Source organism: Emys orbicularis, chromosome 1 (assembly GCF_028017835.1).
Source record: "Emys orbicularis isolate rEmyOrb1 chromosome 1, rEmyOrb1.hap1, whole genome shotgun sequence".
In the NCBI taxonomy this organism is placed as follows: Eukaryota; Metazoa; Chordata; order Testudines; family Emydidae; genus Emys; species Emys orbicularis.
In genome coordinates this window covers 317,981,190-318,007,511 of record NC_088683.1, presented here as the reverse complement: position 1 = coordinate 318,007,511, position 26,322 = coordinate 317,981,190, and the positions used below count along the sequence as shown (strand labels likewise).

General features: G+C 43.8%; 1 protein-coding gene across 7 annotated transcripts in view; it reads right to left on the bottom strand.

Moving 5' to 3' along the window:
- Positions 1 to 26,322, bottom strand: part of DCLK1 (doublecortin like kinase 1) — a 363,242-nt gene that overhangs the window by 150,142 nt on the left and 186,778 nt on the right. For all 7 annotated transcript variants that reach the window (XM_065408366.1, XM_065408375.1, XM_065408383.1 and 4 more), the window contains exon 3: positions 21,109 to 21,208. In XM_065408366.1, the coding sequence (XP_065264438.1) occupies positions 21,109 to 21,208 (100 nt within the window). The remainder of the gene's footprint in view (positions 1 to 21,108; positions 21,209 to 26,322) is intronic.

Genomic DNA, 26,322 nt, shown 5'->3' with positions numbered 1-26,322 from the left:
GGTTTTACAGACACACTGAATTGAGGTACATCACACTGAATTTGTAAGGGGAAGGGAGGAGGAAAGGAGAATCCACTGTTTCCATGGGTTTGTTTTTTGGAGACATATGCCATTGTACCAGTATTTCAGAATATGTCTGAATAAAAATAAATAAGAATAAAAAAGGGTGGTCACAGTGGATTTTGCTGGAGCCAGTATACAGTGGTTTTGTACTGACATATTTGCAATAAGGTTACAATGTATTTTTTATATTTAATATATCTGTGCCTGTAAACAAAGTATATAAATATGTATGAAGTACACACCTACCACTATGTACTATGCTTCTGATTTCAGCACTTTGAAATATTTTCCAGGTTGTTTTCGACTCTTAGCTGGTGTACGGGAGTTTGTGTTTGATAAGATTAAGAAAAAGCTTTAATGAATATTAAGGATGAATATATTATCCTCATATGCCTTTAGAAAGTTTGCTACTTTCTAAAAGCTAATGAATTATGAATTTTGAATAATTGTGCTTTTTTCAAAGGATCCTGACAGTATAACAAAAGCTGTGGACATTTCTGGTTAGAAAGAAAAGTGTGCTTATTCAAGACTTTTGGTATCTCTGCACCTACAGGACCTCAACATACCCAAGTATGAGAAGTGGGAAGTCAGGGTGTTCTAACATATTAGACTAAATACATTTGTCCCTGTGCAGGAACCTCTGAACCAACCAGCAACAACTGATGAAGAGCCAGGTCTTTGGGGCACTTTTTTTTTTTTAATAGAGATATCCTATCTCCTAGAACTGGAAGGGACCTTGAAAGGTCATCGAGTCCAGCCCCCTGCCTTCACTAGCAGGACCAAGTACTTATTTCGTCCCAGATCCCGAAGTGGACCCCTCAAAGATTGAACTCACAACCCTGGGTTTAGCAGGCCAATGCTCAAACCACTGAGCTATCCCTCCCCCCTACATTCTAATACCATTTAATAGATGGCATTGTACATTCAGCAACAGAGGGTACTGTGGCACCTTTAAGACTAACAGAAGTATTGGAGCATAAGCTTTCGTGCATGAATGCCCGCTTCATCAGACGCAAGTAATGGAAATTTCCAGAGGCAGGTATAAATCAGTATGGAGATAACGAGGTTAGTTCGTTAGATAACCTCGTTATCTCCATACTGATTTATACCTGCCTCTGGAAATTTCCATTACTTGCGTCTGATGAAGTGGGCATTCACCCATGAAAGCTTATGCTCCAATACTTCTGTTAGTCTTAAAGGTGCCACAGGACCCTCTGTTGCTTTTTACAGATTCAGACTAACACAGCTACCCCTCTGATAATTGTACATTCAGGTTTTCAGACTAAATGATGAAGCAGAGAACTCTGAAAGGTCCATTTACCCTGAAGGTGCATCATACAGCTCATGATGACTAGAGAAAATTGAAGCTTCTCTGTAGTACATGGTCAAAGAATTACCTGGCAAAGGGTCAAAGTGTTTCTGTTTGCAAATAGTTCAGATTCCAGTCGTCCCTAGAGTAGAAAGGATCCATGGAATATAATAAATATAAATATGAAGGGACTTGGCCGAGACTACAAGTATTTTATTTTACACTACATTTCTTACAAAACTAATGAGTAAATTAACAGAGAGGAAATGAATTATAACAAGATGGACAAAAAAAAAAAAAAAAAAAAAAAAAACTAGACAAGGAAGTCCAATCTCAGAAGTACTCTGAAATCAAAAGAGGAGGTTACTTACCTGTTACAGGAGCTTCTTCGAGGTTCATGGTTCCGATTTGGATTTCAAACATGTGGGTGTACGTGCGCACCATCCATGCGCCACAGCTGGAAGGTTTTTGTAGCAGTGTCCATTGTCCCACATGCGTGTCATGCATCCCCTCATGCTCTCAGCCGAGGGTATAATAGGCCATGTGGCTTGACGCCTCTCCGTACCCTTCTTACCACTGAGTGGTCAAGTCCACAGCAGAGGGGATGGAGGGCGGATATTGGAATCTGAATAGGGACCATACATCTCAAAGAACCTCCAGTTACAGGAAAGGAACCTCTTCCTCTTCTTTTTTGAGTGATTCCCTATTTGGATTCCAAACATGGATGAGTAGTGAGCAGCGTGGACATGGGTAAAGGATGTGCTCAGGAATGTGGTCTGTAGTATAGCACGGCCTACAGCTGCATCCGTAGCTAGCATAATGAGACACGAAAGTGTGTACGGAAAGCTACGTCGCTGCACGACAAATGTCCCGTCAGGAGTTGTTGATGAGGCGAGCCACCGTGGCTACTTGTGCTAGTGTAGAGTGTGCCATGATGACATCGGGGGCATTATGTTGAGTGTGTAGCATTCGCAAATGCACCTGGACATCCATTTGGAAATGTGCTGTGAGGAGAGGGGCTTGGCCGTTAAAATGCTTGGCAATCACTACAACAAGTCTTGGTGATGGGCTGAAGGCATGGGTTTGGTGAAGTTAGAATGTCAATGCACATCAGATGTTGAGGTTGTGGAGGACCCAGTCCTTGTGGGAGGTGCGGGGTTTGGAGCGGAAACCCGGGAGGTGGATACGCTGATTTAGGTGGAACTCCGACAGCACTTTAGGAAGGAATTTAGGGTGGAGAGGTAAGGAAACTTTATCTTTGTGGAAGATGATTTAAGGGCAGATCAGCCATCCTGGCGGTCAGTTCACTGACCCACCTAGCCAAGGTAAGAAGTTTATTTTCATGGAAATATGGGAAAGGGAGGATGTTGCCAGAGGCTCAAAGGGTGGTTTCATGAGAGTGGAGAGAATGAGATTAAAGACCCATGAGGGTGTGTGTTTGAGTATGGGCAGGAAGGTGTTCAGCAGACCTTTTAGGAATTGCATGGTATTAGGATGTGAACAAAGAAGCACTGTCCATCGGGGGAGAAAGGCACTGAGGGTTGCTAGGTGGACCCATATGGAGCTGAGCGTTAGGCCCAACTGAGTTTGAGAAAGTAGTCAAGGACTATTGGTACGGATATCATACGCAGTGGGCATTGGTGATGGTGAGCCGAGGAGATGAAGCGCTTCCATTTTGTCTTGTAGCAGGCCCTGGTACATGCCCTCCTGCTCTAGGTAAGGAGATGTCACACTGTGGTGGAGCACGCTCTGTCTATTCCCGAGCTCATCCAAAAACCAAGCTGTAAGGTGAAGAGGGCCGGCATTGGGATGTCGGAGTTGGCCCTGCTCTTGCGTGAGGAGATCTGGTAGCATGCGGAGGTGCAGTAGTGTGTGGGTGGAGAGGTTTAGGAGGTCTGTGAGCCAAACTGATGTGGCCAAAATGGAGCTATGAGGATTACAGCCGCTTGATCCTGGCGGACCTTGTGCAAGACTTGTGGAAGGAAGAGTAGGGGGGAAAAGGCATAGTGGAGGGAGTCTGTCCAGGGAAAGAAAAGGGTGTCACCCTGTGAGTACTCCCCCACAGTTTGCGGTTCTCTCAGGTGGCAGAAGAGGCACTGGAGTGTGGCATCCTTCAGCTCCCACTCATGGTTCAAATAGAGTGTCCGGCTAAGCACACCTGCCAGGGCATTCTGGGTGCCTGGGAGGTATGTGGCCTAGAGTGAGACTTGATGCTTCAGTCCAAAGGTGGATAGATTCTGAAGAGGTAGGGAGACTTGGTGTGTCAAGGCTGTATCCCCACTTTGAACTTTAGGGTACAAGTGTGGGGGCCTGCATGAGGACTTCTAAGCTTAACTACCAGCTTAGTTCTGGTCCGCTGCCACCATTCCCTTCCCTGGGAAGCTTTGAGAAACGTTTCACCAATTCCCTGGTGAATACAGATCCAAACTCCTTGAATCTTAAACAAGGTGAAATTGACCTTTCCCCCCTCCTTCCTTTCACCAACTCCTGGTGAATACAGATCCAAACCCCCTTGGATCTTAAAACAAGGAGAAATTGACCCTTCCCCCCCCCTCCTTCCTTTCACCAACTTCTGGTGAATACAGATCCAACTTCCTTGGATCTAAAAACAAGGAAAAATCAATCAGGTTCTTAAAAAGAAGGCTTTTAATTAAAGAAAAAGGTAAAAATCATCTCTGTAAAATCAGTATGGAAAATAACTTTACAGGGTAATCAAACTTAAAGAGCTCAGAGGACCCCCCTCTGTCTTAGGTTCAAAGTACAGCAAACAAAGATAAACACTCTAGTAAAAGGTACATTTACAAGTTGAGAAAACAAAGTAAAACTAAGACGCCTTGCCTGGCTTTTTACTTACAAGTTTGAAATATGAGAGACTTGTTTAGAAAGATGGGGAGAACCTGGATTGATGTCTGGTCCCTCTCAGTCCAAAGAGCGAACAACAACCTTAAACAAAGAGCACACCAAAGCCTTTCCCCCGCCCAAGATTTGAAAGTATCTTGTCCCCTTATTGGTCCTTTGGGTCAGGTGTCAGCCAGGTTACCCGAGCTTCTTAACCCTTTACGGGTAAAAGGATTTTGGAGTCTCTGGCCAGGAGGGATTTTATAGTACTGTACACAGGAGAGCTGTTACCCTTCCCTTTATAGTTATGACACGCCCCCCAAATCACAGATAGTGTTGGACGTCCGGTTCCACACTGGCTGTGATTTTTTCCTGGAGCTCTAGGAGAAAACAGAGTTAATAAGACACATGTACCTTTAGACATACTACTGATTATATAAAAATTAACAATATGTTTCATTCCAAGAACAATTTTTAACCAGTTAACTCTGGGAAACTTTCCCGGGAGAGTGCATCAGCCACTTTGTTAGAAGCTCCCGAAATGTGTTGTATTTCAAAATAAAAATCTTGGAGAGCTAAACTCCACCGAAGAAGTTTTTTGTTATTTCCCTTGGCGGTATGAAGCCACTGTAGCGCAGCATGGTCTGTTTGTAGTTGGAACCGCCGTCCCCAAACATATGGGCGTAGCTTTTCCAGCGCGTACACAATGGCGTAGCATTCCTTTTCGCTGATTGACCAGTGGCTTTCCCTCTCAGACAGTTTCTTGCTGAGAAACACGACAGGATGGAATTCTTGATCCGGTCCTTCCTGCATTAAAACTGCTCCCACGCCTCGCTCGGACGCATCTGTGGTTACTAGGAACGGTTTGTCAAAGTCTGGGGCCCTTAGCACAGGGTCAGACATGAGTGTTGCCTTAAGCTGGTTAAAGGCCTTTTGACACTCATCAGTCCACTGAACTGCATTTGGCTGTTTCTTTCTGGTTAGGTCTGTCAGCGGGGCGGTGATTTGGCTGTAGTGTGGTACAAATCGCCTATAATATCCGGCCAAACCTAAGAAGGATTGGACCTATTTCTTTGACTTTGGAACCGGCCACTTTTGGATAGCATCCACTTTGGCCTGTAGGGGATTTATAGTTCCTTGACCCACCTGGTGCCCCAGGTACGTCACTCTGTTTTGGCCTATTTGACACTTTTTAGCCTTAACAGTTAGTCCTGCCTGCCGGATGCGCTCAAAGACTTTTTCCAGGTGCTCCAGGTGTTCTGTCCATGAATCAGAAAAAATGGCCACATCATCGAGGTAGGCAAGATTCTACCAATCCCGCTAAGAGACCCTCTACAAGTCTTTGGATGGTGGCGGGTGCATTTCGCAGCCCGAAAGGGAGTACATTATATTCATACACCCCTGCCTGGGTGACGAACGCGGACCTTTCCTTAGCGGGTTCATCTAGTGGTACTTGCCAGTACCCCTTGGTTAAGTCTAAAGTAGAGATGAATTGGGCATGTCCCAATTTCTCCAATAGCTCATCTGTGCGTGGCATTGGATAGTTGTCAGGACGAGTTACAGCATTTAGCTTACGGTAGTCCACGCAAAAGCGTATTTCCCCATCTGGTTTGGGAACTAGAACCACTGGAGATGCCCATGCACTATTAGAGGGGCGGATTATACCCATCTGTAGCATGTCCTGGATCTCCCTTTGTATAGAAGTTTGGGCATGAGGTGACTCCCGGTAGGGTGGGGTTCTAATTGGGTGAGCATTACCTGTGTCAATGGAGTGGTATGCCCGTTCGGTCCGTCCTGGAGTGGCTGAGAAAATCGGTGCAAAGCTTGTGCACAGCTCCTTGATCTGCTGTCGCTGCAGACGTCCAAGGGTCGTGGAGAGGTTCACCTCTTCCACGCCACCATTCCTTTTTCCTTCGTAGTAGACACCTGCAGGCCTCTCCGCGTCATCTGTTTCCTGGGCTGTAAACTGGCAAACGTTTAATTCTCTGGAATAAAAGGGCTTAAGAGAATTAACATGGTATACCTTAGGCTTTATGTTGGAGGTGGGGGAGGCTATGAGATAGTTAACAGCTCCTAGGCGCTCCTGGACCGTGAATGGTCCTTCCCATGACGCTTCCATTTTATGGGCCTGGAGCACCTTTAAGACCATGACTTGGTCTCCTACTTTGAAGGACCGTTCTCTGGAATGTTTATCATACCAGGCCTTTTGCTCTTCCTGAGCATCCTTTAGGTTTTCTTTGGCAAGGGCTAAAGAGTGTCGGAGGGTGCTTTGTAGGTTGCTTACAAAGTCTAGAATGTTAGTTCCTGGAGAAGGCGTAAACCCCTCCCATTGCTGCTTCACCAACTGTAATGGCCCCTTAACCTCGCGGCCATACACAAGTTCAAATGGTGAAAACCCTAAACTGGGATGTGGTACAGCCCTGTAGGCAAAAAGCAACTGCTGCAACACTAGGTCCCAATCATTGGAGTGTTCATTTACGAATTTACGTATCATGGCCCCCAAAGTTCCATTAAACCTCTCCACCAGACCATTGGTTTGATGGTGATGAGGGGTGGCAACCAAGTGATTCACCCCATGAGCTTCCCACAGGTTTTTCATGGTCCCTGCCAGGAAATTAGTTCCCGAATCTGTAAGGATGTCGGAGGGCCACCCTACCCTGGCAAAAATGTCTGCTAATGCCTGGCACACACTTTTAGCCCTGGTGTTGCTTAAGGGTACAGCTTCCGGCCATCGGGTAGCAAAATCCATGAAAGTCAGTACGTACTGCTTTCCTCTGGGTGTCTTCTTTGGGAAAGGACCCAGAATATCCACAGCTACTCGCTGAAATGGGACCTCAATTATGGGTAGTGGCTGGAGAGGGGCTTTAACCTGGTCTTGGGGCTTTCCCACTCGTTGGCACACCTCACAAGACCGGACATAATTAGCAACGTCCTTGCCCATTCCCTCCCAGTGGAAGGACTTCCCCAACCGGTCTTTGGTTCTGTTCACCCCAGAATGGCCACTGGGATGATCATGGGCTAAGCTCAAGAGCTTTACCCGATACTTAGTGGGAACTACCAACTGTCTTTGAGGATGCCAGTCTTCCTGGTGCCCACCAGAAAGAGTCTCCTTGTATAAAAGTCCTTGTTCTACAACAAACCGGGATCGGTTAGAAGAGCTGAGAGGCGGTGGGGTGCTCCATGCCGCCGCCCAAGCTTTCTGAAGGCTGTCATCTGCTTCCTGCTCGGCCTGGAACTGTTCCCTTGATGCTGGAGACATCAGTTCCTCCTGGGACTGTGGACTGGGGCTTGGTCCCTCTGGAAGCGATGCAGGTGCTGGGGCTGTTTCCATTGACTGTGAACCGCTGTCCGCTGGTGCACTATGTGGTATCTCAGGCTCTGGCTGAGCCTCTTGGGTAGGGTTATCTGCTGCTTCCACCAGTTCAGGCTCGCTGGTGCCCTCTGGCATTGGAGTTGTAGACGGGTTTGCAAGCGCTGGACTCAGTGCTGGCAATGGTTCTGGTGCTGGTTGCGTTGCCAGTTCCGGTTCTGGGCCTGGCTTTGGCTGGGTCTCTGGGATTGGATCCACTATGGCCGTTGCAGTCATTGGCAGGGGATCCGGTTCCACCACCTGTGTTTGGGTCTCCGGTAACACAGACAGGGCCCTGGTGGACGGCTCAGGAACAGGAATGGGGGTGAAAGCTTGCTTAGCCTGGCTGCGGGTGACTATTCCCACCCTCTTGGCTAGCTTCACATGGTTGGCCAAGTCTTCCCCCAGCAGCATGGGGATGGGATAATTGTCATAGACTGCAAAAGTCCACATTCCTGACCAGCCCTTGTACTGGACATGCAACTTGGCTGTAGGCAAGGTTACAGACTGTGACATGAAGGGTTGAATTGTCACTGTAGCCTCCGGGTTGATGAGTTTGGGGTCCACTAGGGATTGGTGGATAGTTGACACTTGTGCCCCAGTGTCCCTCCAAGCGATAACCTTCTTTCCGCCCACTCTCAAGGTTTCCCTTCGCTCCGAGGGTATGAGAGAGGCATCTGGGTCTGGGGATCTTTGGTGTGATTGGGGTGTAATGAACTGTAATCGGTTGGGGTTCTTGGGGCAGTGAGCCTTTATATGTCCCAGTTCATTACATTTAAAACATCGCCCTGCTAAGGTATCACCGGGGCGATGTTGGTTGATGGAGACTGGTGTGGTGGGGTGAGAAGGCGTCTGGGGTTTCCCTTGGGATGTGGGTGGGGCCTTGGGTTGTCCCCGGTGATAAGGTTTTGTTTCGGCTTGCCCCTTCTGATATTCGCTTCAACTGCTACTAGCTTTTTTCTTTTCTGTCACCTCCACCCATTTGGCTCCAATCTCCCCCGCCTCGGTTACAGTTTTGGGCTTCCCATCTAGGATGTACCTTTCTATTTCCTCAGGAACACCCTCTAAAAACTGCTCCATTTGCATTAGGAAGGGCAACTCTTCCGTAGATTTAACATTTGCTCCTTATATCCAGGCATCCGAATTTTTCCCAATGTGGTAGGCATGTCGGGTAAATGACACATCGGGTTTCCACCTTAGGGCTCTGAACCGCCAACGGGCATGCTCAGGTGTTAGCCCCATTCTGATTCTGGCCTTGTTTTTAAAAAGTTCATAACTGTTCATGTGTTCCTTAGGCATTTCAGCCGCCACCTCTGCTAAGGGTCCACTGAGCTGCGGCCTCAGCTCTACCATGTACTGGTTTGGAGTGATGCTGTATCCAAGGCATGCCCTTTCAAAATTTTCTAAGAAGGCCTCAGTATCATCGCCTGCCTTGTAGGTGGGGAATTTCCTGGGATGGGAAGTGGTACCTGGAGAGGAGTTGCTAGGATGGTCTGATGCATCCTGCTTAGCCCTTGCTACTTCCAGTTCATGCTTCCTTTCTTTTTCTCTCGCCTCCTCTTTGCCTTTTTCCAGCTCCATCTCTCTCTTGTGGGCCTCCTCTTTGGCTTTCTCTTCTCTTTCATGGGCCTCCTCTTCAGCTTCTTTCTCGAGTTTTTTAATTTGAAGCAGTCTCTGATGTTTTCTTTCATTTTCTTCTGCTTCTAGTCTGGCCAGTTCTAGTTTGTTAGCTGCTTCGACGGTAGTCATTTTCCTGCTTTCCTGTGCTGGGCCACACCCCTCTGCAGTTGACTGAAACTGGGATGTACTCAGCTCTGGCTGCTGCTGAGTTAACAGAGACTTTCTAACTAGCTACTCACGAGGATGTAAAAAGAAAAAAAAAACAATTCAGCTTGTAAATTCCTTTCACCAGTCAAAGTTTGCTCATTAATTGAACCCTTCTCTTAACAAAGGCTCTTGTTAAAAAAAACTTAACACCTCTGCCTTCAGGCAAGGAGACATAAGATATGCATCTACCTTCAGCTCTGCTTTCCAAGCAGCTAGAAGGAAAAAAAAATCTCTTACTGGCTTTTGGGTTTAAAACGATCTCCACCGCTGTGCCACCATGTCAAGGCTGTATCCCCACTTTGAACTTTAGGGTACAAGTGTGGGGGCCTGCATGAGGACTTCTAAGCTTAACTACCAGCTTAGTTCTGGTCCGCTGCCACCATTCCCTTCCCTGGGAAGCTTTTAGAAACGTTTCACCAATTCCCTGGTGAATACAGATCCAAACTCCTTGGATCTTAAACAAGGTGAAATTGACCTTTCCCCCCTCCTTCCTTTCACCAACTCCTGGTGAATACAGATCCAAACTCCCTTGGATCTTAAAACAAGGAGAAATTGACCCTTCCCCCCCCTCCTTCCTTTCACCAACTTCTGGTGAATACAGATCCAACTTCCTTGGATCTAAAAACAAGGAAAAATCAATCAGGTTCTTAAAAAGAAGGCTTTTAATTAAAGAAAAAGGTAAAAATCATCTCTGTAAAATCAGTATGGAAAATAACTTTACAGGGTAATCAAACTTAAAGAGCTCAGAGGACCCCCCTCTGTCTTAGGTTCAAAGTACAGCAAACAAAGATAAACACTCTAGTAAAAGGTACATTTACAAGTTGAGAAAACAAAGTAAAACTAAGACGCCTTGCCTGGCTTTTTACTTACAAGTTTGAAATATGAGAGACTTGTTTAGAAAGATGGGGAGAACCTGGATTGATATCTGGTCCCTCTCAGTCCCAAGAGCGAACAACAACCTTAAACAAAGAGCACACCAAAGCCTTTCCCCCCCCCCAAGATTTGAAAGTATCTTGTCCCCTTATTGGTCCTTTGGGTCAGGTGTCAGCCAGGTTACCCGAGCTTCTTAACCCTTTACAGGTAAAAGGATTTTGGAGTCTCTGGCCAGGAGGGATTTTATAGTACTGTACACAGGAGAGCTGTTACCCTTCCCTTTATAGTTATGACATGGTGCCACGCTGTTTGTTGATGTAAACTACTGCTGCAATGTTGTAGGAGAGTAATTGGATGTGCTTGGCATGTATGAGGGGAAGAAATGCTTGGCAGCGGCAGGTGAGATGGACTGCCCACCGCTCCAGGACGTTTATATGCATCCTGGCTTCCCGAGGCATCCAGACACACTGTGCAGTATGGCGGTCAAGGTCAGCTCCTCAAACCATGAGGAAGGTGTCTGTTGTGAGCATGGCTTGTGGTGTAGGAGGTTTGAAAGGAGTAACGACCAGAACCTGGGAAGGGTCAAGTCCACCACCCATGAAGGACGTCAGTACTTGCCAAGGGATCAGGACTTTGCTGTCCCGGCAGTCGTGATGTGGAAGTAGGCATCTTTCATGTCGAGAGCCACAAACCAGACTCCTGGAGAGAGGGAAGGGATACAGTAGAACCTCAGAGTTATGAACACCAGAGTTACAAACTGACCGGTCAACCACACACCTCATTTGGAACCAGAAGTACGCTATCAGGCAGCAGCAGAGTGTGTGTGTGTGGGGGGAGGGGTAGAAAATACAGTACAGTACACATAAATTTTAACTACTAAAAATAAAGGGAAAGTTTAAAAAAGATTTAATAAGGTAAGGAAACTGTTTCTGTGCCTGTTTCATTTAAATTAAGATGGTTAAAAGCAGTGATTTTCTTCTGCATAGTAAAGTTTCAAAGCTGTATTAAGTCAATGTTCAGTAGTAAACTTTTGAAAGAACCACCATAATGTTTTGTTCAGAGTTCCGAACAACCTCCATTCCCAAGGTGTTCATAACTCTGAGGTTCTACTGTAATCAATGTGAACGTCATCATATGGAATTTGAATTTCTGGATAAAGATGTTGAGCACTCGAAGGCCCTCCGCCCTTCTTGGGAAAAGGAAGTACAGGAACTAGAACCCCTTCCCCTGTAGCGAGGTGGGACCGGCTCTATGGTGCCTTTGAGGAGAATAGTGTCAGCTTCTTGTTGGAGGAGGTCTTGATGGGAGGAGTCCCCCCCAGGGGACAGCTGGGGGGCTGATGATGTGGAAGTGACAGGAATTCTATATAGTATCCATGGTGGATGATCTCTAGTACCCAACTGTCCATGGGGATCTTGCCCCAATTGCAGGTGAATAGGGCAAGTCAGCCCTCAAAGATGATATGGGGTGCCAGAGGAAGGTATGGTCCCCGAAGGTGGATTTTTGAGGGTGCTGGTGGGCTCACTCCACCACTGTGTGGATCATCAGGGAGTTGGGGGGAGGATGGGTAAAAAGAAACTCCTTTCCCTTGGCGGGGACAAAGTATCTCCTCTCTGCCCTCTTAGAAGAGGGGACACAAGAGGCAGGGGTGTACCACATGTTTATGACAATTCCAGGATGGTCTTGTTGATGAGGAGAGCTGCTCGAGAAGGCCCGTGGGGCTGGAGGATGTCCAGGAGCTGATGCTGCAGTTCCTAGACCTCCTAAAATGGGAATCCCAAATCCTCCGCAACCCGCCAGAGCAGTTCTTGATATTGGTGGTGGTCATCCAGTAGGGACAGCAATGCAGGAAAAAGCGCCTTGTCTGGGATGAAGAGACCACCATGGGAACCAGCAGCACTGGTTCCACCTCTCCCTCCTCTTCCTCATAAGCAGGTGGTGCTGGAGGGTGAAAAGGGGACGGTTGGTAGGAGGTTACCGATGGTGCTGGAATCCCCAATAGGGATCCCAGGGTGGCTAGTAGGGCCAATAGAATCAGAGAATCGTAGGACTGAAGGGGACCTTGAGAGGTAATCTAGTCCAGTCCCCTGCACTCATGGCAGGACAAAGTATTATATAGACCATCCCTGACAGATGTTGGTCTGACCTGCTCTTAAATATCTCTAATTACGGAGATTCCACAACCTCCCTAGGCAATTTATTCCAGTGCTTAATTACCCTGACAGGTAGGAAGTTTGTCCTAATGTCCAACCTAAACTGCCCTTGCTGCAATTTAAGCCCATTGCTTCTTGTCCTATCCTCAGAGATTAAGGAGAATACTTTTTCTCCCTCCCCCTTGAAACAACCTTTTATGTACTTGAAAACTTATATCCCCTCTCAGTTTTCTCTTCTCCAGACTAAACAAACCCAATTTTTCAGTCTTCCCTCTGTTTTCTGGACTTTCTCGAATTTTTCCACATCTTTCCTGAAATGCGCTGCCCAGAAGTGGACACAATACTGCGGCTGAGGCCTAAGGAGCATGCAGTAGAGCAGAAGAATTACTTTTTTTGTCTTGCTAATAACACTCCTGCTAATACATCCCAGAATTATGTTTGTTTTTTGCTTCAGTGCTACACTGTTGACTCTCATTTAGCTTGTGATGCACTATGACCCCCCCAGATCCCTTTCTGCAGTATTCCTTCCTAAGCAGTCATTTCTCTTGGCGTAGGTGGTCCTCGCAGGTAGTGGTCCCATGGTTCCGCAGCAGAATCGTAAGCTGGGGACTGAGGTGGCCAGCATTGTGAGTCTGGACTCTGGTGTGAAGCGGGAGAGAATGAGGATTCAGGCTCTGAGAATCCCTTGGACTCAGAGAACCGGTTCCGGTAATGGGAGGGCCATCAGTACTGGAGGGCTGCAGTGCGACAGAGGGACATGCCGCTCATCAGCAGCAGTAGGCATTAATCCCCTGGAAAAAGCAGGACCGAGGTGGGCAGTGGTCCAGAGAGTAAGGGGGAGCAAGGGCATGGAAGGAGCAATTCCTCTGTTCACAGCAACAGTTCTAGGCGACCAAGAGTACGAGGAGTCACACGGGACAACCCCGAAGGTCAAGGTGGTGGTGGTGGTATGGGCAAGAAACACGCCTGCATCAGCAGATCCTGTCTGCACTTCTACTTATCCTCTGTCCGGGGGAGTTTGGGAGCTAGTCCAGCAGGATTGACACATGACTTCTCACCTGACCTGGCATGGCTCAGGGAGGAAATGCTGCATTTCTGAGCGGTCCTGAAGGGGATCTGCTCTTATGCCCATGGCCATGTTTCTTGGTCTCATGGTGGGTCTTGTCCAACTTCCTTGGTACCACCAGATCCAGTGCTGCGGAGGTAGTCAGAGGGGTTCTCGCCGCTGGTGACGGACACTGCACTCCCAGTTCCACCATTAATAACTTCCAAAGGCGAAGTTCTCTAGCTTCCTGCATACGGGGCAGGAATGACTTCCAGAGAGTACAATGGGCCACAATGTGGGCCTTGCTGAGGCATTACAGACAATGCTGGTGCTCGTTGCTCATAGAAAATGAGCGCAGGCAAGAGGCACAGTTTTTAAAGCCTGGAAGCCGGGGCATAGTTCCCAGGAGTGGGGAGGACTTCCCCAAATGGGGGGGAAGAACTATGCTAACTTATCTAACTATAACAATAAACACATACCAAACACAGTAAAACAGCTATCTACAACTACGTACAAGAAAAAAAACCGATGGAAGATCACTCTCTTAGTTAAGCTAAGAGGGTGAAGGAACAGGGGTTCCGACTCAGGCCATATGGCGGTAAGAGGGAACTGGACAGGTGTCGACCCGCACAGCCTATTATACCCTCAGCTGAGAGCATGAGGGGATGCACGATGCACATGTGGGTCAGTGGACACTGCTACTAAAACCTTTCGGCTCTAGAGCCTGGCATACGTGCGCACCCACGTTTGGAATCCATATAGGGACCATCACTTGAAGTTTGTTCTATTTCCTCATACTAAAATTATAGCATCTAGCCACTGAACAGCTTAAGGGGCCTCAGAGGAGACTGAGTCACAGCTAATTCACAGGACACAACTAGTTGGTGTTTTTTTTTCCCTTTTGTTTTGCAACTTTATCTGAAATGAAAGGATGGATGAAAGTCCCTCCAAGCCCACTCAAAACAGCTTAACATAGTCAGGAGTCACTGCCTTGAGAAAGCAAAAAGAACAGTCTTGTTCTATGTGCTTGAATGGGGCACCGCATAAGCCACAGATGATGCTCCTAGGCTGCAAAACAAGAAGTCATATGTGCAAAAGCAGTAATCACATGAGCAAATTAGGGGTTCAAGTGCGCACACAAAACACTTATGAAGCTCTGCATACCAATTTTACTTGCTTTATCCATAGTCATATACATCAATTTGTGCATGGAACTGGCAGTTAAAAGCAGGACCATAATCTTTTTGCATTTGAAAATATAACAGATACTTAATGTTGGGGAAAAGAGCTACTCATTCACAGTGACAACACTTTCCCCGCAATGATTAACTAATTTCAATATCCCAGTGTCTAAATTAAGTCCAAGAGGTTATGATACAAAAAAGAATAAAATACTGTTACAGTTAAAAAATGCATGAAAAAAATAAAAGCAAATACATTCTGCCCGCATTTTGGCATTAACTGATCACTGTTTCAATATCTGTAGGGTCTTCATTATAGTGGCTGATCTTATGCTAAGGACACCTTCACATTTGTTTCCTTTTATTTAGGGCTGGTTGAAATTTTTGCACTAATTTTTTTCCAGTTGAAAAAAAATGCAGTTTCATCAAAATTGAAAGGTTTTGTGAAAATAGTTTGATTTCAATGAAGTTTTTGATCTTTCGACCAAAAGAATTGACAAAATTTTCATTAAAAAAATCAAAATTATCTGTGAAAAATTTCCAAAAATAATTTCATTCAAAATATTTCATGGAAATAAACTTGATTTTTTGACCAGCTCTACTTTATTGATTAATGTTTTAGTCAGACTATTTAAAAAAAAAAAAAAGCTGGCGAATACTGCAAAATAATTAACAAATGTTTGCTTCAACCTACAAAGTGAATTAGCTTCAACTTAACAATCCTGCTTGATTGGCTTTGATGACAGGAAACAGTAATATAAATGCTAAGTAATCATTTTCTGAGACTAGACAGAGGTAACCTTTTGTTCACAGAAACATTCATAGGAAGTGTCAGTTATGTAAATATGCATGCAAATAGTGAGAGCGAAGGTGTAGGCCAGGGGTCGGCAACCTCTGGCACGCGGCTTGCCAAGGTAAGCACCCTGGAGGGCCAGGCCAGTTTGTTTACCTGCTGCGTCGACAGGTTCGGCCGATCGCGGCTCCCACTGGCCGCGGTTCACCGCTCCAGGCCAATGGGGGCGTCAGGAAGCAGCGTGGGCGAGCCGCGTGCCAGAGGTTGCCGACACCTGGTGTAGGCTGCTCAGTGTCCATGTGGCTCTCTTGACTCTGTGATGTCCTACCTCCTGTTTATAAAATGTTTAATTATCAACTCAGGGAGCAGAACCAGTGCCTTATAACTTATTGACCACACCTACACTGCACAGATAGCTAGGGAGGTTGTGGAATCCCCATAATTGGAGGTGATTCGTTACAAGTTAAATAAACACCTATCAGGGATGGTCTAGGTATACGTGGTCCTGCCTCAGCACAGAGGGATGGATTATATGATCTCTTGAGGTCCCTTCTAACCCCATATTTCTATGAAAGGGTGTTAGATAAAAAGGTGAAGTGCATTACAGAAATAATTATGACACATACAATATTGAGAGATAGAATACCGAATAGTCAAAGGCACAGTCAAAGCAAATAGCTTGCAAATATAGTGTAGGGTTATGAAATATATATGATTGCATAAAGCGGTCAAACATTCAAATAATGAACATATTTATAAAATAATCAAAATGCTAGTGGATAATTCCTGAAGAGGAAAAAAAATCACTGTGGATATAATATTGAATAATATTCTATTTAATAAAGCCTTTTATATAGCTAACAGTCTGTTCCTAACATTTTAACTTTGGTTATGTTTCTTTTGAGCTTATTCTCTTTTAAACAATTAACTGCAATCCAAGGTATTTTTCAATACCACAAGGACAAGAGCAAGTCAATAATGAGCTGTAGTACTCATCATATACTGCCACAAAACTGTTGGAGTGGGACAGTCTTGCATCATGTAGGAAAGTGTACTGAGGAGAGCTAACATTTTCTTAAAATAAAAGTTCCCTTTATACAGTAAAAGTCTAGCTCATCATGCCCTAGTTTGTTTCTGCCTCATATACAGAATCTCTCTCTCTCAAGCCTGGTAGTTGACAACATATTAAAACATGTCTCTGTTGAAAGTACAGTTATCTCTCTGAGTCTCGAGAACCCATGGTAATTTTCCCATTGCCAAAGTGTCAGTTTCTGATGGGGGCAGAGTGAGTCAGTCAGCAGGCTCCCTGCTCCTGCATCCAGCCAAAAAGCTGCTCAACACGTCAGCCTGTATTCTATAAATCAGAGCAGATGGGGATTATGATTGATTTTTTCCCTTTCTGCCTTTCACAGGCAGGACATAATCAAGGTTACAGGAACTTACCAGGTATAAACACGATGCTGCTAACCTTAATTTTTTTTTCCCCTTGTGAAATAGCAATCAGATTTTCCCGGCACAACATTTCCTCCTTGCAAGAGGATGTAATAAAGCTGCTGGCACAAAGAACTTATGCTAAAGACTAACATTGGCCAGCAAGTCAAGGTGAAATAGGTTTCAAAGAGGCCAGTCTTATTTCTTCCCTAGAAGAGTGTCATTTTCATCATGGTTTCCATTAACATTAATATCTGTTCTTGTCAAGTGATCTGAACTTGTTTTTGCATCCAGCCTTTCTATATTTGTTGAACTTTGCTTGGCAGCAGATATTAATTTGGCCTGTTTTGCGGTAGCCTCTTTATAGGAGGTGTCTCAATAGGAGATGACCAAGACTTTCACACTTGTACTGTGTGGTGCTTATAACTTTGAAGCACTGAACCAACATTAGCAACAGATGAAAATTATACATATTATTACATCACCAACCACACCGCTTTTTACTGATGTTTTACATTACTAAGAAAGAAGACCTGGCATTGGGAGTTTGTACAAACTCAGGTAGACTCTAGATCTGGCGCCATAGGCTCTCTGTCAACATGAAGTGGTATTATAACAAGCTGTCCTCTTGCCAATACTCTATTCTTTTTATTTATATTATTGTTTAAGAACCCTGTGTTCATCAGGCAATTTTCATCAGCAAACCTGGTAATTTTGGGCTCAAAAAGAGAGTTCCTAAAACAGTGAACTATTCATGTTTCTACCACAAAGATGACTACGGCTATATTCTAAGGTATCAGCAGGAGCGGCGCCAGGGTTTTTGACGCCCTAGGCAGGGGTCCTTCCGCGCTCCCGGTCGTCGTCGGCAATTCTGCAGTGGGGGGGGGGGTCCTTCCGCGCTCCCGGTCTTCGGGGCACTTCGGTGGCGAGTCCCGGAGCGAGTGAAGGACCTGCCGCAGAATTGCAGCCAAAGACCTGGAGCGCGGAAGGACCCCCCGCCGCCGAATTGCCGCTGAGGGCGGCAAAATGCCGCCCCCCCAAAATCCTGACGCCCTAGGCAACTGCCTAGGTCACCTAAATGGAAGCGCCAGCCCTGAGTATCAGACACTTGGAATTGGAAAGGCTAATGAGGGTTGGAGAACTGAGGAAGTTTCTTATTTGCTTGATAATCTGACTGAAGTTGAGTCTACTTCATTGATAATCCCTTTTTTCTTTGTTTGATCATTTGCCACACAAAAAGAGTCCTGAAGTAGAATATATGCACTAAAATCTCCTATGTTAATGTTTTGCAGTCACAAGATGACACCTTGTGTGTACAGGTCCTTGGGAAAGCCAAGACAATGCACAAAAATTATTTGACCTTTTTGCCAGTTGTTATATAATCCTATTGCCAGCAAACAACCAACTTCAGAAACAAGGTCAATACAGCTCCTTGACTGAAGTACCTGGGCCTCCCACATAGCAGCTACTACAGCTTTCATATGAGATTAAAACAAGTAAGGGAAACATTGAGTTAAGGATGGGCATTTTTCCTGATAAAATAAGAATAAAAGTAAGTAGAACGTTAATGTTCAAAAAAGCTTTGCCTATTAATTTCCCACCCTCCACTTTTAGTTCCTCTTCACTTCCTTTTTTCAGGCCAAATTAACACAAGTGTAGTTCTTATGATCTGGCTGTAATCAGGAAGTACCAGAGTTGTAGTGAAAAAACCTATTGGAATGATATTTCCAGTAGCATTCCAGGGAAGCAGAGGAAGACCTGCCAATTCTCACCCATTTGGAGTTAAACTCAATCATTGCTAATAATCTTAATGCAACTCAGACTTTTGATAAATAATTTTTGCACTGTTTCAAAACAAACTTTTTGGAAAGTTCATTTATTTAATTTGTAACAGCTTGAGAGCCCTAGGGAGATTAATGTCTGGGAAGTGTGGGTGGGTGTGTCAGCCATCAACTGTAGGCTACTTGGGCAAATTCAGCATAGTAAAAACCTAAGAAAAAATGCTGAACTAATTAAGTGGCTGCAAAACTTCACACCCGGCAATGAAACAGAAATGTATTTTGGGGTCAGATTTTATTATGTTTACTAATTCCTAACATAAAAACTGTGACTGTTCATTGAAGCTCTCTATATTGGAGAATCAAACACAGTGCCCCACTCTGGTAAACTCCCACAAGCAGGTGACGGTTTACAGTTCATTTTTATTTTGTCCCTAGACAATAAAGGTTTAAGTGTAAATGTTCCAAAAACACACACTACATCCTTGCAGACAGGATGCTATGTCAGGCAAATTGAACTAGAGAGAGTCAGGCCAAGTCGACACTTTGATAGGAGACCTCCAGAAAATATCTACATGAAGGAGTTTGGGCATGTAGCTGCCATTTTCCCTCCAAATCAGATCTGTACAAAGGCCACAGCGTGGTGCTAAGAGACACTGTGCAGCTGCAGATTAGACAAAATGGAGGTCCTGGTCATTAAAGATCACTTGGATCTCTTCACATGAGTAAGTAGTGCTAACGTTGCCCGTCCTAGCTACATTCCAGCTTGGGCAACTGTATTGCTGCCTACTAAATTTCCCTTGCATCTTCAACTCCTGTCCTAAATTTGTCTGTTGTTATTCAACAGTTACCATACTGCACCTCAGAGGAGGCTACAGTACATGTCCATGTGGGACAGACCAACTCTTGTGTAAAATGTTCACATTAACTCTATAATGAAAGGTTCTATACAGATGTAAGGCATGTGTATGCGAGTGCACGCATGCACTTCAGAATGTTACTTTCCTTGCTTACCAGTATGTATTAACTATTTTTTCACTCACATCTCCCAGCTTATAATATAGGTACTGATAAAGGACTTTTCCCCACCCTCCAAAAGCTCATAAGTCTGGATCCAGATAAGCCCCCCCCCCCCCCCCCCCCAAAAAAAACACACCTCCAACCCTTCCAATTCAATAGGTCCGACAAATACAATTGCATTTTCTATTATATGTTGAATATAAAGATCAGAAAGTAGTGATCTTTAAACATATCTACAATGACTATCTGTGCATTTCTCCTTATTCTAAGCAAAGGACTGTCCTGTAAGACTCAGACATTAGGTTATAAATTATTTAAAGGGGGAAAAAGGTGCTGAAGATAGGTATATCTCCATATATCATAGAACTGGAAGGGACCCAGAAAGGTCATCAAGTCCAGCCCCCTGCCTTCACTAGCAGGACCAAGTACTGATTTTGCCCCAGATCCCTAAGTGGCCCCCTCAGGTATTGAACTCACAACCCTGGGTTTAACAGGCCAATGCTCAAACCACTGAGCTATCCCTCTCCCCAAGATACATTCATCCAGCTGCTGAGGAAAAAATCTGGACAAGGAGAGGGAAAAACAAGCCCTTTAGTTGGTTCCTGATCTACATCACAAATGAATGAGATAATTTGCAGCCCTTTTTTTTTTTTTTTTTTTTTGTATTCCTTATGCACAAGACAACTTGCGGTTTCTTGGCTGCCACTCATGGTCCAGCACTTAGAAACATCCTTTAATATAGGGTAGGCAAGTTCAGACCAGAAACATGTTTTCCTCTAAGGTCTATTTGCTCTAGTGAAGTTACGCAATCAGACTCCGAGAGACTTTACATAGAACACAGATTTCATTTAGTTTTCTATGGGGAGTTTGTCTTAATTTATCATTATTAACTGGCTTCCATATATAACATAGCTTCTTTTTTTCATGCTACTCCTGGGGTGCTACCAAAATCCAGATTCCAAAGATTTAGATGGGAGGGGTTGGGAGGAAAGCACTTACTGGGATTGGGAGGAAGAGAGACAATTTTAAGCAATTGTGTGATGTCAAACTAGAATAAATGTACAGGGGAGATAAGCCAAGAAGGACCGGTAGAAGATCTATGACCATTCAAATTTGATTTAAAATAAAGACCATATAAAATAGGAGTTTAGCCATTCACACAACCCCCGTTTCCTATAAAAATTACTATGAACTTGGTTTTATATAGGGATTTGTTGTGAGTTAGCTGATAATAGGCCCTTATTAACCTCATCATAAGCTTTCAGTTATTTTTGTTTTCTGTATTAGAAATCAAAATTAAAGAACAGACATCCTGATTTTGTATCTAAAACTAGTATTATAGTCTGATCTGACACCATTTTGGCCTTATTTTACAGGCTAAATAAGATCTGGAAAGCTGCCCCACACTTTAATATTGTGTCTTTTTTTAAAATGTGCTATTTTCTTACCACTTTCATCTAGCAAGAAATCATCCTGGTAACGGAACTTTTCTGGTCCACATGCAATAAAAATGTCATCATCACCAAAGAAATCCTGAAGGCACATCACCTGCAAAGGAAAAGGAAAGGAATACATTCAACATGGGATCTTTCATAATAATAATTATAACAATAAATTCCTCCATGTCTATAGCAGCATGAACACTCTTCAAGTCTAATGAAATCAACAGAGATTCTTCTTCAGAGAAATTTCAAAGCAGTGCTTTGACCATCTGTTATGAGTAAGAAACATTTTTATGGACACTTCTGGAAGAGAGATCTAAAGAAAATAGAATGATGTAAATGTCACATTTACTAAAAGATGTATCACTATGGTATGAGGTTAGAGCCTTTTGTTTACATATGAGGTTGCATTCAGTAGCTACCGGATAATTAATTTGCTTTTACAGTTCACATTTATATTCTTTGACAGCAGGTATATCAGCTAACAGTTTTACAGGCAAAATTTGCTGTGGCTATTTCAACAAAAGCTGTGTGACAATGAAGATATGCCTTGTCACTTTCTCCAGGCTAACTGAAAAGGGGGAAAACCCCATTGTAAGCAGTTACATATTCTCTGCCACTATCCCCTTCACCTCCTCCAAACAGCAACCCATAGAAATGTGAACCACCTTCTAGCAGGCATACCTCTGAGCAATCAAGTCAGTACCAGCCAGGAATTTGACTTCATGTTGTGCAAAAGATTAAAAAAAAAAAAAAAAAAAAGGCAAGCTGATATAGAAAGTCAGAATTGGGGTAGGGTAGATTAGTGTTCATAGCTGAGATCTCCTTACCCAAGCCATATTTCATTATATTCACTCTTAACTTCGTTTTAAATAAAAGGTTTAATTTTTCCATTCTCTACAATTATTTCACTAACCATCGAGCAAAAGATTGGCAATGTTCCCAAGTTCTGTCTTTTGGCCTTTTTGATCCTGTTTTGACAACTTCTAAAAACAAATTAGAACTCTAACTACCTTTTAAAAAACAAAGGGCACAGTGTGAATTATATAGATTAGATTAGAGAAGAGCTTTTAAAGTTATATTACTTGTAATATCCTTTTAGGAACTTCAGCATCATTACCCCCTGGTGATTTTATTCTTTTTGATGTGGTAAACAATGATATTCTTTCTGGCTGCCCCACATCTGGCAAAGAACGTGGGACCACATTTTTTTAAATTTTTCTTTATATAATACCTTACAACTAAATATTTTTGTACCGACATCTGGACAGAAGAGTTCTATGAAAAGTGTTCATTTATCCAGTCAGCTGCACCGCCAGCAGAGGGAGCAGACTCACTTTTTATGAGTTCCACAATAATATGGGAAAGCAAGTGAATTCAGAATGACAAGATTGGAAGAGGACCAATGGTGGAAATAGGAGCTGTAATGGTTATCAAGAGGAGAAGAGAGCTGCCCCACTGAACCACATCTTCTTGCCATGCAAAGCAGGAAACCCCTTGTGACGGGTTGGATCACAGAAACCCCCTTGGGAGCTGCCACCTAATGTGCAAAGACTACCCCTGCTTCTGTTTTCCCTGCCAGCTCAGGATTCCAGCACCCTGTCTTGCTGAGCCAGACACTCCAGTCTGCTCTAACAAAGACTCAGAGTCTGAATCACTTGTCCCAAAGCTGCAAGTTTACCTGAAACCAGCTCACAGGAGTGTGCTTGTCTTTAGCACTCAGATGCCCAACTCCCAATGGGGTCTAAACCCAGATAAATCCGTTTTACCCTGCATAAAGCTTATGCAGGGCAAACTCATAAATTGTTCGCCCTCTATAACACTGATAGAGAGAGATGCACAGCTGTTTGCTCCCCCAGGTATTAATACATACTCTGAGTAAATTACTAAATAAAAAGTGATTTTATTAAATACAGACAGTAGGATTTAAGTGGTTCCAAGTAGTAACAGACAGAACAAAGTAAGTCACAAGCAAAATAAAATAAAATGCGCAAATCTATGCCTAATCAAACTGAATACAGATAATCTCACCCTCAGAGATGCTTCAGTAAGTTTTTCTCAGACTGGACACCTTCCAGGCCTGGGCACAATTCTTTCCCCTGGTACAGCTCTTGTTGCAGCTCACGTGATAGCTAGGGGATTCTTCATGATGGCTCCTCTCCCTCTCTGTTCTCTTCCACCCCTTTATATATCTTTTGCATAAGGCGGGAACCCTTTGTCCCTCTGGGTTTCCACCCCCTCCCCTCACTGGAAAAGCACCAGGTTAAAGATGGATTCCAGTTCAGGTGACATGATCACATGTCACTGCAAGACTTCATTACTCACTTGCCAGCACACGCATATACAGGGAGACTCACAGGTAAACAGCCATCTGCAGACAATGGGAGTCATCAAGATTCCAAACCATCATTAATGGCCCACACTTTACATAATTACAATAGGCCCTCAGAGTTACATTTTATATTTCTAGTTTTAGATACAAGAGTGGTACATTTCTACAAATAGGATGATCACACTCAGTAGATTATGAGTTTTGTAATGATACCTTACAAGAGACCTTTTGCACAAAGCATATCCCATTTGCATTATAGTCACTTATTATCAAATTTTTTATAAAACTATCCCAGTTACATTATATTCACTTATTATCATGTTTTTATAAAACCATGTAGACTGCACAACGTCACACCCCTGTCTTCAGTGTCTACTGCATTAAAAGATCCCTACATGACCAAATTAACCGCTGAGGGTGGGAAGGTTTCTGAAGGGATTGTTGTTCTTGTTTTTAGCAGATTGCAAAGGAACATTAATGACTGGAAAGCCAATGGTTATACATCTCTCATGCAGAACCATGATATCATACCCCATGGGGAAAGTTCAAAAGGCTTGAGGATTTTGGAAAGGTAACAGTCTATATACATGGAGAATCTTAAAAACAGATGGATAGCTATACACCTTTTGACCACGCTTGCAAAGCCAGATTTGTGACATAGAATGCTTCAGGCTAGATCAGAAGCAGACAAAAAAGGGGTGATTGAGATGCAGTAGTTTGTATCTCTCCACTGACTTGCCACTTAAGCAGCGTAGAGAGTTCACATTTTTCGTCCTTATCTTCAAGTCCTTACAACTGCATTTCTATCTAAGTTTTCATACCACACCCATCACCTTGGCATTGGAGCACTAGCCTACATGTACAACCTAACCTCTTATTGTGTTCCCCCCTCAATGTATACTCCACCAATGATGCAAGCCTCAAATACCCTTTTTGTCATTTCTTCCTACTTCCCAACTCTATGCTTTTCTTCACACTGCCCCCATTCATGGCACACCCTTCCTAAAAAAAAAAAATCTGCAAAACCTCAACCCTCTCTTCAGTCAAGTTCCATTTAAAGCACCCATCCTTGCCGCAATATTCACAAACGTACTGAGTTTTAGAACTTCATTTAAGAAGTGTCAGTAGTCTATTCCCACCTTGTTTCCTGAGTGTGTATCTTCTAGGTTTTAAGTTTTTTTGGCAGACTTTACTTGTGTGTTTTGTACAGCCCTAAGCACAGTTGCAGACTTTAGCAAATAAGTAATAGTAATCAGAAACCTGTTCACTTGGAGTTTGTCTATACACATAGTTGCACTGCTTTTACTGCAGGTATGATTTAAAATCATATTTAGTTAATGCATAAAGCTAAATGGAAATTCTAAAAAACAATTTAAACATGGTTTAAAATCAATTTAACTGATGTCTATTAGGAGCCAAATTAAGCTAAAAACAAAATAAGCCACTCAGCTTAAGTAATGCCTTGGCTAGGCTTCATAGCCCAAGATCCAGCCCAAGCTACAGCTTTAAAGTGCTGTCTATATACAGCTGTTTTTACAGCAGTAGCGTGAGCTTCCCTAACCCAAGACCATTCACTCGAAATGGAAGGCTTGCTCCAAAATTCTGTAGACAAACCCTAAGAAGTCTGGTGACATTCACTTTGCTGAATGATTGCCAGTACCATGTAATGCATTAGGATGGTAAAATTGTAACTGATATCCATTGTCTGCTCTTGAATAATCATAACACATTCAGAGATAGAAGAGACCTCTTATGTCTTCTTGTTCATCCCCCCAGCCAGTGCAAGATTGCTCCCTAAAGTATATTTTTCAGTAGTTTAGTTATAAATGAGTCAACAGATAGGACTTCCCTTGAGAGACACTGCCAGAGAAAGATAAACAAAGTGATCAGCTGTTACACATCCAGAGTGGTTTCTTGGCTTTGTTTGAATCAGAGAGTAATCAGCCTGCACCTGGCTCCTTTTACAGGTCATTACTGTGAAAGGAGATGCCCAGCCATACTGACAATGCTTCCAAAAAGTGTTTAATGCAAATTTTAAAGCAGTCTCTGCCTGCTGTCTTCAAAGTGGACCACAGGAGAATACAGAAAGGCAGCTCCTCTTTAAAGAAAGAGAATCAGACAACTGAAATTCACAGAGCAGTGTGTTTGAATTCTCTCAAATCTGAGGAAAGTATACTTCCCTCCCAATTGTCTTTGGCTCAAAGTCTGTTATTCATGCCCACTTCATTAATCTGCCATTACGCACATCTCATCCCTGGAGATCAGGCTGTTTATGGAAAATAAAATTTGCCATTAACATATATAGACTTCTTTTCCTATGTTCCGGTCCAAGTTATCTTACAAGGCAAAGATTTAGACAAAAGGCATTAGAAGGTATCTGCTGTTTACACATTTCAAAAGCAGGACCGCATAGAATTCATTCTTTTCTGTTGGAATGAAATCTCCATGGTGACAATTGCATCATCAAGCTGTGAAAGCCTTTCAGCAAAGCAGCGTTTTTTTATAATGAGATTCTCTTTACAAGAGTGCCCTCTGTAAACGAACAGAAGATGTTACTATAGGCACCGTTTGGTTCAAAACAGCCAAAGCTACATAGCAATTGTGTCTTTACCAGATGCTTGTGCTGTCACATATTAGCCTAATGCCTCAGAAACAAGTAAACAATCTTGCATCTCACATTACTATATCAGCACAAGTCACCATCATTATAATCAAGAGTCACAGACCTGTGAATTTCCCTACTGAAAAGCCAAAATGCCCTGGTATCCTGCTGCCAATGAAATGTAATCAAGCCTCCACCCCCTCAATCGTGCATTTAACTGGGCACTGCTGTACCAGAGGAGTAAAATTCTTCCTGATCCCACCGTTGAACTGTTTGTGACCTGAAG